Below are 14276 nucleotides of genomic sequence, written 5' to 3'. Positions count from 1 at the left end.
ATTAATTAAACTGTTTAGATAAAATACATAAACTAATGCATTTAAAAAAAAACCACACACAAATAACATTAAAATTAATATAGACTAGATTTATGAATAAAAAAGTGATTATGATAAAAAATGTAAAAAAATAACTTAAAATAATGCTTGATGTATTAATGAAACGGTTTAGATAAAATACATACATTGATGCATTAAAAAACAACACACAAATAACATTAAATTACTTAATGAAACTTATTCATATAAGCCAAAATAGACTATATTTATGAATAAAAAAGTGATTATATGATAAAAAATAACTTAAAATAATGCATGATATATTAATGAAACGGTTTAAATAAAATACATACATTGATGCATTTAAAAAAAACACACATAAAACATTAAAATTAATAATATAAGCCAAAATAGACTAGATTTATGGATAAAAAGTGATTATATGATAAAAAAAAATAAAAAATAACTTAAAATATTGTATGATATATTAATGAAACTGTTTAAATAAAATACATACATTGATGCATTAAAAAAAACCCACATAAAACATTAACATTTCTAATATAAGCCAAAATAGACTAATTAATGGATTTATGAATAAAAAAGTGAGTGAGTTATAATTATTGTATAATTTTGACAAAGCAAATTATTGAAATAAACATTAAGAAATAAAAATTGCTATGATTAAAAAAAAAATAACTTGTATTAATGCATGATATATTAATGGAACTGTTTAAATAAAATACATACATTGATGCATTAAAAAACAAACAAACACACGAATAACTTATATTAAATTACTTAATGAAAATTAATAATATAAGCCAAAATAGACTAATTAATGGGTTTATGAATAAAAAAAGTGATTCACATGTTTATAACAATAAAAAAAGTTATAATTAATGTCAATGTATTTGCAGCAGTGATCAATGGCATCACTTATTTAACATTTGGTGTTGTTAATTTACAATTATCGGCTGTGCAGTTTGAATAAATAAAATATCCATAACATTATATTTGTTTTCACCAGACCTTTTTAAATAATGAGAAATCATAGCGCAAAGTTTATTCGGTTGTACTGAACTTTTTAGACATGCATTAATATTATAAAAGGATAGTTCAAATTGGTTTGATAACAGGACGCCCTTAGGAAATACTGTATACACTCCCCTGCAATGCTATCAGTAAAAAGATTATCCCAGATTATCATCTCCTATTCCAAACTATTCCTAGTTTTAGTAAAACACAACTATACTCTTAAGATTTATTTCATAGAGTTCGTGTTACACTTGACCAACAAATTCCACATTATCCACTAAAAGCCAACGCCTAAAAAACCACAGAAGTAGCCGTTCCAGCTAACTGACCCAAAGGAATTACTCAGCTGCAGTAAACCTTATCTAGCATATAACAGCCCACTTTATAAAAAAAGAAAAGGAAGTTTATTCCAGGTGAAAGTCTTCCTGGTAACATGCATCACAAACAAGAACAATGTCGCCCTCTTCTGGCCTGACAGGCGAAGGATCTGGCTTTCAGGACACCAACATGTTTGCAGCACAAAGACACACACTGAACACACCATTTGCCTAAAATATGGACAATAACACTACAGCTGTGTGGGGGTATCAGTCTGGGTGTAAGTGCAGTGCTTCCAGGGTAGCTTTCCCCCCCATTAACCAGTGGATTCTGGGCTTTGTTTGCCACACAACACCTTAATAATGTTTTAACGATCATTAAAGCACCTTACCTGTTGACGACATCGGGTTTAGCCAGGATCCTCCCAGGGGAACTGAGGTTTTCTCTCCATCATTAAATCCACCGACTGCATCATGAGGACCTGGAGGCCGATCGATAAGAGCAACAAGGAGATTTAACCAAAAACTCTGGTTAAAGCAAACACAGACATTACACACAACAACTGACGTACAGGGGGAAAGGTCAACCGAGTGGAGTGGAAGTCAGATTAAAAAAAGAAACTTTTTCCACTTTGTTAATTAAAAAGGAGGTTTAGGAGAGGGTTGGTCTGGGCGGAGCAAAGACAAAACATTTGCCCCCCCACCTGATCATAATTGTCAGCAGTGCTGCCTGGTCTGACCCTCCAACTACCACACCTGGGTGTGCTCACGGGGATCGACCTCGTGGACAGCGAATTCATATTAAAACAGCATTTAATCTGGGTATCGAGCAAATATCAATATTATGCAAAAAAAAACCCAAAAACTTGCTTTTCCTCTCTCTGCAGCGTCAACGTGACGGGAGAAGGGACACAAACATTGGATGCCAATTAAGAAACACGTTCTGGATGACAGGGAAGTTAATAATTGGAAATGTGGGGAGAAAAAGGGGATCAGACGCAGTTAAAGTGCCTTTACATCGCTACTACATATTTTAACCCCGGGACTATCTGACGTCCCCATTTGTGATTGGTTGGACGCCTATTGAATGTATTGGCATAAGATTTGGTACAGATTTTTTTTATTTCCCCTCAGGATGACTTGGAATAACTCATCTAGTGTCATGTGCAGGTCAAAACTGTCCAATACCTGTAACATTTCCATCACCATCAGCTCTACTTTAATGCTAATAAGTGAATTATAGCAAGCTACAACTGAAATAAGATGCTGAACATGGTAACCTTTATGAGTGCTTCATCTCGATCCAGTTCTTTTAGCGTTTCGACAGCCTAAGAACCGGCGCTTTGCCCCCTGTAACAGAGCAACAACCAAATTCAAGTACATACATTCAACAGGAAGTAGCTTCTTTATGCAAAGCAGTTGTGTGATCATGAGCACTGAGGCAAATTAAAAAGCCCCAAGATAAGAGTTTGTATTTGCAGTTTAATCTGTGGGATCGACATAAGAAGCGGTTTCCATTTAGGACAAAAGACGCTGACATTGATACTATTTGTCCATATTTATTGAGTCCTAGAAACGTCTTATCAACCCAGTTCTACTCGTCATACACTGTGACGCACTCTCTTGCCATATTCAGAGGTGAACTTTCCTTCAGTTGCCACGAGCTTCTGGCATTTGTGTACGTTTCTGTGTGCAGTGACTATTACATCGATACCTGCTGTTAGAAAACATGTCTTCTCCTTTTAGAGGTTTGTGTTCCTCTTTAGTTACACTGATATTAACGCTGTGTTGTAGGTGAATGCCTTGAAAGGTACCAGACAAACTATGAATTAGAAAAAGGCCATTCCTGTCCTACGATCATGTGAAAAATGACACAATCTCTATGGTAATGTTTATGACCTTGACGTCTAAGCTTCTGAAAACTCAGTAAAGCTTGTAGACATACTAACAGCAGGGTTTTTAAGACTTCCAGGACCTTTTCCAGGAGTTTTCTTGACATTACAGGACAGCACTTGCTCAGAAACAGCCACATAATCTACCGGTAGGCCGAATATTTACACTTATATTCCTCCTTTTTTCCCTTAAGAGTGACTCAGGTTCTTTAGAAGTAGGTAGTCAGCGTTTATGGGACATGTCAGCTCCCCTTTCCACAGCCAATCTCTGTAAAATCAACTACAGTTCACCTCCAATCCAGACAGGGCGAAAGTACAATTACACTCTTCCAGGACAACATGGATTATGTACATGACGTTTGGTCCTTTTAAATCAATTTCCAGGTCTTAGAGGCGGCGTGGGAACCCGGTTGTGGCCCGTCACAACCGAACAAACAGCACTTGGACACCGTACACAGTTTGTGCTAGGGTGGGGTTCGTCCCACAGAGTTTACACAATCACAGGAAACACACATTTATTGTTCCTTTTTCTGACCCCCCCCTCCCGACCCCGACCCCCGTCTGACACCCTCAGCAGTTTCTAACCCAGAATCATTACCTGATGACAGAACCACAACCACTGCTAGACACACACGATCCTCCAAACTTCATCTTTAAAGGGAGGCCCGAATCCGTTACCACAGTCGTCCCCCCTTTTCGAGTCCATGTAGGGAGAGGTGGGTGTTTGAAGGGGGGAGGAGGAGGGGAGGAGGGGGGAGAAAACTACTGTGGATTACAGTAGAAAACGCAGGGGATGTGAGGGATCCAGACCCATGCGGGCCAGGGCCAAGCAGTTCCCTGTCAGACCACAGGGGACTGCCTGGCACTGTTCAGCCACACACCCTTCAGCCTGTGATCCAACAATGTTACATTTCCAACCAATATGATGGGAGGAGGAGGAGGAGGGGGGATAAAAGATATAAACAATTAACCTTTCAAAGCTCCTCCTCCACCCTCTTCCACCTCCCACCTTCCTCCCTCCTCGGTTTTCTCCCACATGAGCTTTCTAGCAAAAGTTGACCTTAAATGCCAACAACCAGGAACTAGATTTTCTGTTTTTGCACAACACACACACACACCACACACAAAAAAGAAATAACGTCCTTGTGCTGGAATAAATCGATCGATTATCACCAATCACCTCCTCCCTAGCGAGCGGACGACAAAGTATCAGGAACTGTGGGGGTTTTTTGTTTTTAGTGCTGAATTGCACTCCAGCGACCAGCCAGAATACTGATGCGTGTATGAACAATCGATCCGACCATAAACACTATTCAGCGATGGGCGGCTTTTTTTTTTTTTTTCTTTTTTTTTTTTTGCGACCATCCGATCAAGTGAAATAATACTCATGTTATATAATAACAAAAAATAAACATTTTAGTAGGAAATACTCAACCAACGAGTCGCATCATTCCAAGCACACCTCGGGCTTTTTACAGACAGATGGAGACAACATTTCTGCCAAGTCCAGAAATTAAAAAAAAAAAAAAAACAAACGTCAGGGCACACGACGCAGCAAGCTGACAGAAGAGAGCCAACTAAACATTAACGTTTCACAGCTAACGTTAGTTCTTCTTGTTGGTTTTATAACGATATATATATATATATATATAAATAAATAAATATATATATACACATATATATATATAAAACAACAACCCCCTTAAAAAAAAAACGAGCCGGTATCCTGGCAGGAAGAGCCGCCGTCCCGCTTTTACATCCAACCTCGTCCAAACCGCGTTTATCGGTCGATGAAGAGGAGAAAAAGTGTGTGTTTAGTGAATTATTGTGAGTCGTTGTCGATGTTAGAAGCAGCTGAAACTAGAGGAGGCGACCAAAGTGCTACTGTTGGGGGTTAACAACTTTGCTGTAAAACGCGGCCTGTGATTGGTCGGCTGAGGCCACCAATCACCTGTGGGAGAGCCCGGGGATTGTGGCGTCACGCTGCAACGCGGCGACGTGATTGGCTGATGGTGTCACGGTGAAAAAGTCTGATGCTCTTTAGCTGCTTTTTATTTTTTAAATATATATAAATATATATATATATATATATATATATATATGAATTATCTATTTAAAGTCACATTTTTAATTTTGTTTTATTTTAAACATCCATTTTTTTCTCGTTTAAAACATTGATTTCAGTTTGCAGGATTATTTGTCGCCTCTTTATGTGGATTTTTTAAAATCTTCTAAATCTGCATGACAAGTATCACCGTCTCAATGTCATGTTAGTTTAATTCAGTTTTATGTACAGGCCAGAAAAAATGACTTTATTCCACTTTATTTTCATGTTTTCCTACAAGTTTGCTATAAAAAGAGAAACACATCTTGGTGGACAGACACCAGAAAACATATAAAGTTTATCAGTGTGTTCCTGTTTAAAAATGGACTTTAAATACTCAAAAGATGCCGATATAAGATGAGCTATATATATGAAACGTAAGCTGTAACTGGCAAAAGGGCACATGTGAACCAACGAAACCAAAGCAGAATTATTAATCAACAATTAAAAGACCTAACACAACAAACACACTCAGCTATTTGTGGCTGAAAGATAATATATTTTCTCTCTTTCTTCCACATCTTTATGGAGTTTTAATATTAAAGATTTAATCTAATAAAGCTGAGACAAAGTACGGTTAATATTTGTTTTGTCCCTCCAGTAAAGTTCGTCCAATGTCACCTACATTCGGTCCTCGTTGAGTTGTGTGGACACTTTGTACATCACGGTACGTGTAAACAAAATCTTTGGGATTTTAAGAACTTTTTGTTCCATACACAAGCAAATACAGATTGAACTCTGGTTTTAGATGAGCTCACAGTTTCCAGTGTGTGCGTGAGTGAGGATGAGGAAGGTATGAATCAACAGCCAGCTTGGTCAGTCGTCCCGTCTTCTGTTGTAGTTTGTTCACATTCAAACATTCCTGCACATTAACAACGAGCCTGGAGACACTGAACACACCACGACAACAGTAACTGCACAATAACATTGTTACAATATCGGGGTAAATTGTTTTCAATGTTTATTCAATAAATAATTTCAGAAATACAGAATTGCAAATGTGAATGTGAAATAAAAAAAGGCACTTAAAAACAACGGTGACGTGTGAACCTTTTTTTTTTTTTCTTTACAAAAAACCCCAAAACTTTAGAGATCCAGAGATCATTCCCTTACCAATGATGATTATAACTGAACGACATTATCACCATTTCTTCTCAATAAAAAAACTGTTTGATCGAGGCACCACAAAAGAGACGAGTGGAATTACTGACTTATAGAAAAAAGTCGGACCCCAATGTCCAACTCATATCCTACAAACAAAACAAGACATTTCAATATAAGCAGATTTAGTTAGCAAATAAGGCAGGTTTGCATGTATTTGGCATTGCTGTGAAGAATTAAGGACCTGAGTTGGCTTTAAATTAAGTAAAACCTGGAGCCAAACAGTAATACTACTGTACACGGATGTCCTTTAATCTAGAAAGGCACCACAAGAAAACATCTTTTCTAGACAAAGATACATTTCAACTGATCGCTCAGATGGATTAAGTCACTCAGAGAAAAAAAAAAGCCTTCAATTCTTTCCTGTGAATACATATATGGCTTAACACAGAAACCAAAACATACTGTACACATTTCACTGCTACCGCACTCGGCCAACTGACGCTACATCTGAAGAGTTTCCATCCAGAGACATTTAAAGAGAGACGCCTGCTCAGTCAACATGATTACAGACGCTTTAAGACCTTCGCTCAGACGCTAAAATCAATCTCAACACCTTCTTCAGCTCACCTTTGTTCCTCAGACTGTTTGGAAAGGAACTCTTCATTTGTTGCCTATTATCAACGTCCAATTCAACTCTCGACAAAACACTGATGGCTTTATGTTTCTATAAAAAACTAAATGTGTTTAAAAAAAAAAAAAGGCACAGCTAGGCTTTCTGTTAACGTGGCCAAAAAACTAATCAGTTCAACACATTCTGTCAAGTTCGGCAAAAAAACAAAACAAACCCCACATTCATACAGACTGTACAGATTTCAGAAGATGCATAGAAAATAAAAACAAGTTAGTAAAAACAAACTGAAATAGTGGCAAAATGCATTGCTATCATTTGGTGACTACAACAAACAAAAAACAAACAAACAAACAGTGAGGGCATTAGAAAACCCGCCCCTCCTTTGACCCCCCGCCCATTTTCGGTTCCATACAGTGTTCTCACAGCGAAGGCAGAGCTCCATCATTTGCCCTCGTACTTTGGATTGATGACAGTTGTTACGGCACTTTTGTAGATTGGATTCTCACCCTGAGAGAGAACGGAGAGAAGACAAGAGTGAGTGTTGTGAACCTAAAACGGAGAGAGCAGATTAACCAATCACAGCACTTCACAGCACAATGACACCATTTAAATAACAATGAACTCACAGTCTTAACATTGAGTTATATAGTGTAACAGCAAACGAGAAAGGCCAGCAGCGAGCGCGCGGCCACGCTGTTTCGTCTCTACCGGGAGGCCGCAGTTCGGTCAAACGCGATATCTCGAGTGCAGTGCGTGGTTTGTCACCGTTGCCGTGGTTTCAGCAGCTCCGGTCTGACTGCTGCAGTCGACTGTGGAGTGTCAGGCTGCCACTCTCGCCTCCTTAACTACCACAATCTGTACATACTCTCTGTGTACCCAGGCGGTGACGCTCAAGTGGAATCTGTTGCTGTAAGAAAAGGCACGGCGGGGCAGACGCTGTACGGATTCTGCCCAGTTACAGTCCTGGACTGGGCCCACTTCAGAACTGGGGTTGATCGTATGATGTGCAGTTTGATTCACGATCAGCGGCGAGATGGATTTCTGGCTCTGCTGTCTGCAGTTTGAGAAGCTCCACGGTCCGACTTCCCTCGTGGCTTCTGTCTAAAGATCTGTTATAAACTGCAGTGAGTTTGTTTTAATATTATCGGAGTAGTATTCCTACACACTGTGTCGTAAGTGTAGAACAGACGGACCATACCGTCTGTCTCTTCCAGGTAACAGCAGCTCCGTATTGTTAGTTTTCTCCTCTCACTTCCTGCTCATTATAGAACTGCTGCCTGTTTCTCTCTCTGTCAACACCGAGGATGCGGCCGTCTCGTTTGAATTAACTTTATAGCGACTGTGACAGGGCGAAACAGATCGAGGCCGGTCCATTGATCCGTACTGTGTAGTGACTGTCATTAAAAACGCAGCATTTATACACGCTGACATTGAATCTCTGCATTGTTGGAATAGTACTGAAGTTGCCCTTGTGTAACATATTACCCACTTTACATTTATATTTCGATTCAAGAGCATTTCACTCAAGCTGAGACGACATAAATCAGCATACGTTAATTTGCTGTTCAGTAAGTAGTGGTTATCAACTACTAATGACAGTAAGGCGACGTAACACCCAACAGTTTGCTGTTTACAGTGATTATGACGGAGGAGGGAGGTACAGAGCAGCCAACAGCTGTCAGCAGTATCACAGCCCCCATAATCACAGAGATGGAGGTTTTCCAACAGTAAATAAATGAATTCCCTCCTCAGAGTAGTGTAATCAGGTGGTAAGGTTAAACTTACTGTGTCGCACGGTTTAATTCAATTTAATTCAAAAGAGATAGATCCTCCTCCAGACATTTAAAGTAATGCTTTTATTATATGTGTATGCATATTCTGTTGTTGCCCTGTGAACCGCATGAGTTTCTCTCTTCATGAAACAGCCCTGTTTGTCCGCTGTACATTTTTAGATGACAATGAAGATGATTTAGCCCGAGAAGAAGGAAGGAACGCGTGTTCACTGGACGACGATGTACAGCGCACGAACATAGGCAGTATAAGGTTCAAATAAAAACAACAACATGTAAATTAAATGAGCGTCACTATTGTTAATCGTTAGGTTGATGCCATTAAAAGAAGGCATCAAGGAAAAAGCCCAACCGACTTGGGAACTTGGCAACTCTAGCCATTTCTTCGCTGGTTTTCACTTTTGTCATCACATGTTTTCTCAGCGAGCTCCCCTACAGCTCTGGACGTGTATTATCAAACACGTCGTAAAATGAAAAACTCAGCTGGTCGGCACCCTCCTCCCTCTTTCTACGCTTTTGCTGGATGCCTGCCTTTTTTATCGCTGGGCAACTTTTTCCGTGTGGAGCAATATCTACTGGAGGTGGGATCATATAACACGTAACCGTTATTTGGAGGGGCGGCGGTTGCTGCGTTTTATGTGGAATTACCATAAAGCCGTTCGTGGTTTCTCGCTCTTTCGGTTCTCGCGGTACTTACTATTCCATTTTCACCTAAGCTGAAAAAGTTCCCCTTTAAGTGCCACTGGCGGATAAGCATGCTAATCTCACAACATGCAGTCAGTCAAGGAGTAAAACTGCACAAACAAAGTTCATGCAAGTTCACAACAGGTGATACCAACTTTGACTTAAAGAGCGGTGGCTTTATTCCCATAGCTGGGATTCTGGAACTGGTTAATGGGACTCTTGTAAATGGGGTTCCCTTGCTAACGTGGAGAAGGAAAAAAAAGGGGGAGATGAAAAAGGGAGAAACAGAAGAAAAAGAAATGAAGAAAAGCAGAAAAAGCAAGAACACAGAAGTCAGAAGGAAAATGAAGATTTCTTAGAGTAACTAATTATTGTTGTGTTTTTCTTCCCATGCTAGTAATGATATGTTCTCATGTTATGGAAAGTATCAGTGCCAGGGAAACTACTACTCCCATTCCTTCTCTGTTGTCGTTGTACAAGTTATTTATTATCTCCTGTAACATTTCAGTGTTTTTACAGTTAATCTGCCACAAACACTGCCTGGGATTCCTCCCAACAGTCCATAAACACTGCTGCTGTGACTTCCACACAGGGAGCAGCAGTGGAGCTTTCCATCAGTGGTCACCCAGCAGCAGTCCTCCCTCTTTGTCTGCTCCATTACCTTTTATGGTGGTGCAGTTGTCCAGTGTGGACAGTGAGAGGCAGCACCGTCAGCTGAGGGGAGGGCCGCTCCCTCAGCGGATAAAGACTAATAAAAGGCTGCATGGAGGCTGATGAAGGACAGAGTGAGAGCAGCAGAGCTGAAGGTGTTGTCCCCATCAAGGATCCTCCACCATAAATCTCTTGTGTGTTTCCTTTCTGGACAGTTTCCTGTAGATTACTTCATGTTTTTGACTACAGAACTGACCCTTCTTCACTTCCATAAGAGCTCTGCAGAGACCTGCGAGGTGGTGTGTTTGATGCTTTTAAACACAGACTCAAATCTACAAAGTCTAAAAAAAATGATTCTAACTTGATCCTTTTCATAGTCAAGGACAACCATTATTATTTCCCCAAGTAAACACTGTAATCTTCCTGCAGATATACAGCTGGGAGGCTTCAGGGGAGCACTATTTGAACTGTGGAAAAGAGTAAAGCCTGTGCCCTAGATAAAGTTCCCAGGTGCTCTGGTGCGATCGACTCACCGTGTCCCACTTGGCGTTCATCTTCTCCTTCTCAAACTTGGCGAACTCTCGGCGGTCGTGGATGATCATGAGCAGTTTCCAGATGAGCAGCAGAGCGAGGCCAATCAGTACGATGCCCGCCACCACACCTGCCACGATGGGGATGATGTCAGGTCCTGCCGGGCACTCTACAACAGAGAGAAGAAACCAAATCAAATGCTGAGGTTCAGAAAAAAAGACCAATTTCATTCGTTAATGAAACTACTCTGTCCGTGGAATAGGCTGATGTGTGTGTGTGGGTATCAGTCGTACAAGTGAGAGTGCCCTTCCTAATATTAGATTTTTCTGTGGCGATAATATTAATGGTGCATCTTAAGAAAAACTCCACTACTGCTACTAACATAACAAATCTCAAGTACACTTAAAACGGCACGCCATTGAGCTTTCTTGTAAATAAACAACGTTCTGTTTACAGTATGTGTAAATGGATTGTGTGTGTCCTTCAGGCCTAACAATTGTCTTAAATATGTTCATCTGATTTCTGTAAACATCTGAAACCTGCAACCTAGTGCATTGCAGCTTGTCCTGAAACCACTGGCAGGACTGCGTATCATTTTGCCTGCGTGTGTGAGCATGACTTGAATTATTCAACACATGAGAGAATGAGGACACTTTTTAATGTTTAACATTTAGTGGGTCAGTCATACCCAGCGTCTCCACCACATAGACCTCCTTGGTGTCGTTCCTGACGGCGTAGGTGTAGTAGAACCAGCAGTCGTTGGCGTCTCGCTCTTTGCAGTGGGTCAGAGGGAAGCTCTGGTCTGTAGGCTGAGGCAGCTTGTTGCGATCCTTCACCTTGATCAGCTGGAAGTAGCTGCAGTCCCGCTCACACGTATCCTTCTTCTCACCGGCCTCGAATGCTCGGCACTGCACACAATCTCTGTGAAAACAAAGAAAGGGTTGATTCTCTCTCCATGTTGGATACTATTCAGTAGAGTCCAGCATACACAGGAAGCAGACGCTAAGTATAAACATACAGAGAGGCTTGGAGTTCTAACCAAAGACCTTCTTACTGTGTAACAGCTTTATTCACAAAGACTCCTCAATTTAATCATACTGGAAAAGAACCACAGTGAAACTAAATCCTTCAGACTTTATAGAATAAATGTGGAAAACTGTTTGCATAAACTTCCATTTGTAAAATCTGAATGCGAGCTTCAGACTCACTTGTGCTCGGCGCAGACGCCGGGGCAGGTGGGACAGATCTCGCAGGTTGGACCCTGGAATTTGAGATTGGTGCATTTGCAGGATCCACAATCACAAGTACCACGGCCGTTACAGATTTGCCCGTTCTTGGCGAGGCAGGTGGAAGTCTCCAGGGAGCAGTCGCAGGCGCTGCCTGTGTAGTTGGCGTCGCAGATGCACTTCCTGCATTCACAGCGGCCATGTCCTGGTAAAGCACAGGCAAAGACAAAGGTTACCACAGAGTAAACAATAAACAGGCTTTCTAATTGTATTATTTGTACAATCCTCACCTCCGCAGAGCTTGTTGTTTGAGCGGTCACAGTTGAAGTTGTCGCACTCGCAGTATTTGCCACTGTAGATCTCTGCAGGATTCTCACGCTTCTTGCATTCGCAGGTGCCGCAGACACAGTCACCGTTGTTGCTGCAGATATCCGTACCGTTGTCTTTTCGGCAGTTGGCATCCAGGTCCTCTGTCCGCACTTCATCTTTGCTGCACTCGCACTGTCGCCCAATACGTTCATCATTACACCTGAGAGGGAAAACAGGAGGTTAACCTTCTCAGTACTGAAGTGTGTCCTCAAAGTCCAACATTACGAGCAGAGTATAATTCAACACCACGGACCATAGAAGCCCAAATACCAACAGCTTTTATTATCACTGCACCTCGTATTTCCTAATAAGTAGTTCCCTTTTCTGGTTTAAGATGTACAGTTGTGGTTGGAAACTGAAAGTTGGAAGACCTTTAAGCTCCAAACAGTTCGGCAGCACGGATCTAGTGAATCTTTTTGGCTGAATACTAACTTGCAGGCTCCGCACTCGAAGGTCCCGTTGCCCTCGGAGCACTTCGTACTGTTGGGCTCGCCTTCTGCGGCGCACTGACAGTCGCAGATGAAGTTCAGAACTACCTCCACCTCCTCAGTGAAGCCCAGTAGTTTAATTTTAATGGTCTCAGTCTTGGGATGACACTTCTGGGATTCAATGGAAATCTTGAAAGACACCTGGAAACCAGTAGAGAGTTTAAAGGGTCAGCAAAACTACTAAAGGAAGAAGCTTATTGTTCCATTTTTCAGACATGACTTTGATTATAAGAAAGTAATATTATTTATTGTTTGTTTTGAAGTGACGATTAACAAATGTAGTGTTTTTTCCTCTCTGTTACAGCCAATTCCCCCAACCTAACGCTAACGCAGCAAGAAGGACAGTTGTTTACCAGCTTCACGAGCCATAAAAAGGATATCAAGACTATAAAGTAACACTGCTGCCAGGGCCGACAGTGCTTTTCTCACCGTGAACACCAAATTGCACCAAACAGTATAACGTCTACCTCGTCTCCAATGGAGATGTTGGAGCACTTCTTGCCGTTTTCCCCTGTTCCTTCCACACCGTTCTTACAGATGGACTTGTAGGTGACGGAGACTCCTTCTGGCGGCTTGCTGTGTTCCAGAAGGACTTCAGATGACAAAGACTGTGCAAAAGAAGAGATCAAACGGTCACTAAAGGCTCCAGTTGTTCATCAATCACCCTGTGCATACAAGCACATGTGGAAACCCAGCTGCAACAGGGCAGACCACTTCACAGTGCCTGGTCTCATTAATATGTATGTTAAGGAGTGGCACGGCACAACTGCCAACGACATTCATATAACCTGAATGTGTGTTTAATATTTAACACCAGGGGCAAGAAGTCACAGGGATTTGAGGACTTTGATTATTTGTCTTTCTGTGTGTCTCACATAAACGTAAAAAGAACGCCATTCGCACGCCACAACAAACACCTCCTACGATGGATATCAGAGTGTACACAACGAAAGAGCATAGTTAATAAAAGGCACTTAGTGATGTGAAATTGAGACATGAAGCATTTGAGTTATAATGAGACGTTAAGCAGAAGCAGCGTCCCGGCTAAAAATGTCAAAGTGTGTGTCATACATGATAATGTCATTACTTATTTCTGTACTTGTGTGAGGGGGGTTGTGAAAGAGCATAAAAAAAGATCTCTGCACTTTAACGAAACTCTTTTATATCATTTCAATCTTCAGACAGGGAAGTCTCCTTCCACCACAAAAGCATCAGGCAGCATGCCAGAGAGTAGTAACGGCAACGACTTTATGGCCATAAAGTTGCAGGTAGAGCTGGGCGATATGGCTTAAAAATTAAATCTCCACACCAAACCCGATTTACGTTTTCCGATTCCGTTTTTTAGACTGTTTTTTGTCCTGTATATCTTGCAGAGAGCAACATTTCTCCCACAACAACAGCTTTCAAACAAACTTTGCAGTGGGTCGTGGTTTGTTCGCTGTCGGACGCCA

General features: G+C 41.0%; 2 protein-coding genes across 5 annotated transcripts in view; both read right to left on the bottom strand.

The window, feature by feature from the left end:
• LOC118334584 (enhancer of polycomb homolog 1-like) overlaps nt 1–1901 on the bottom strand; it is a 22837-nt gene extending 20936 nt beyond the window's left edge. For 2 of the 3 annotated variants that reach the window (XM_035670541.1, XM_035670543.1), the window contains exon 1: nt 1748–1900. The gene's annotated coding sequence lies outside the window, so the exon portion shown is untranslated. Of the gene's footprint in view, nt 1–1747 lie in introns of all 3 variants that reach the window. The other variant, XM_035670542.1, reaches the window with a different exon arrangement.
• Nucleotides 1902–6289: 4388 nt separating this feature from the next.
• Nucleotides 6290–14276, bottom strand: part of LOC118334222 (integrin beta-1-like) — a 13680-nt gene continuing 5693 nt past the window's right edge. The window contains exons 10-17 of one of the 2 annotated variants that reach the window (XM_035670059.1): nt 13293–13433; nt 12770–12966; nt 12259–12497; nt 11951–12173; nt 11431–11663; nt 10745–10911; nt 9716–9799; nt 6290–7593 (exon numbers count right to left, since the gene is read on the bottom strand). In XM_035670059.1, the coding sequence (XP_035525952.1) occupies nt 9722–9799; nt 10745–10911; nt 11431–11663; nt 11951–12173; nt 12259–12497; nt 12770–12966; nt 13293–13433 (1278 nt within the window). In that variant the 3' untranslated portion in view covers nt 6290–7593; nt 9716–9721. The remainder of the gene's footprint in view (nt 7594–9715; nt 9800–10744; nt 10912–11430; nt 11664–11950; nt 12174–12258; nt 12498–12769; nt 12967–13292; nt 13434–14276) is intronic. The other variant, XM_035670060.1, reaches the window with a different exon arrangement.

Source organism: Morone saxatilis, unplaced genomic scaffold, assembly GCF_004916995.1.
Source record: "Morone saxatilis isolate NCDOM2014 unplaced genomic scaffold, NCSU_SB_2.0 Contig23, whole genome shotgun sequence".
NCBI lineage: Eukaryota > Metazoa > Chordata > Actinopteri > Moronidae > Morone > Morone saxatilis.
This window is presented reverse-complemented; position numbering and strand designations above follow the sequence as displayed.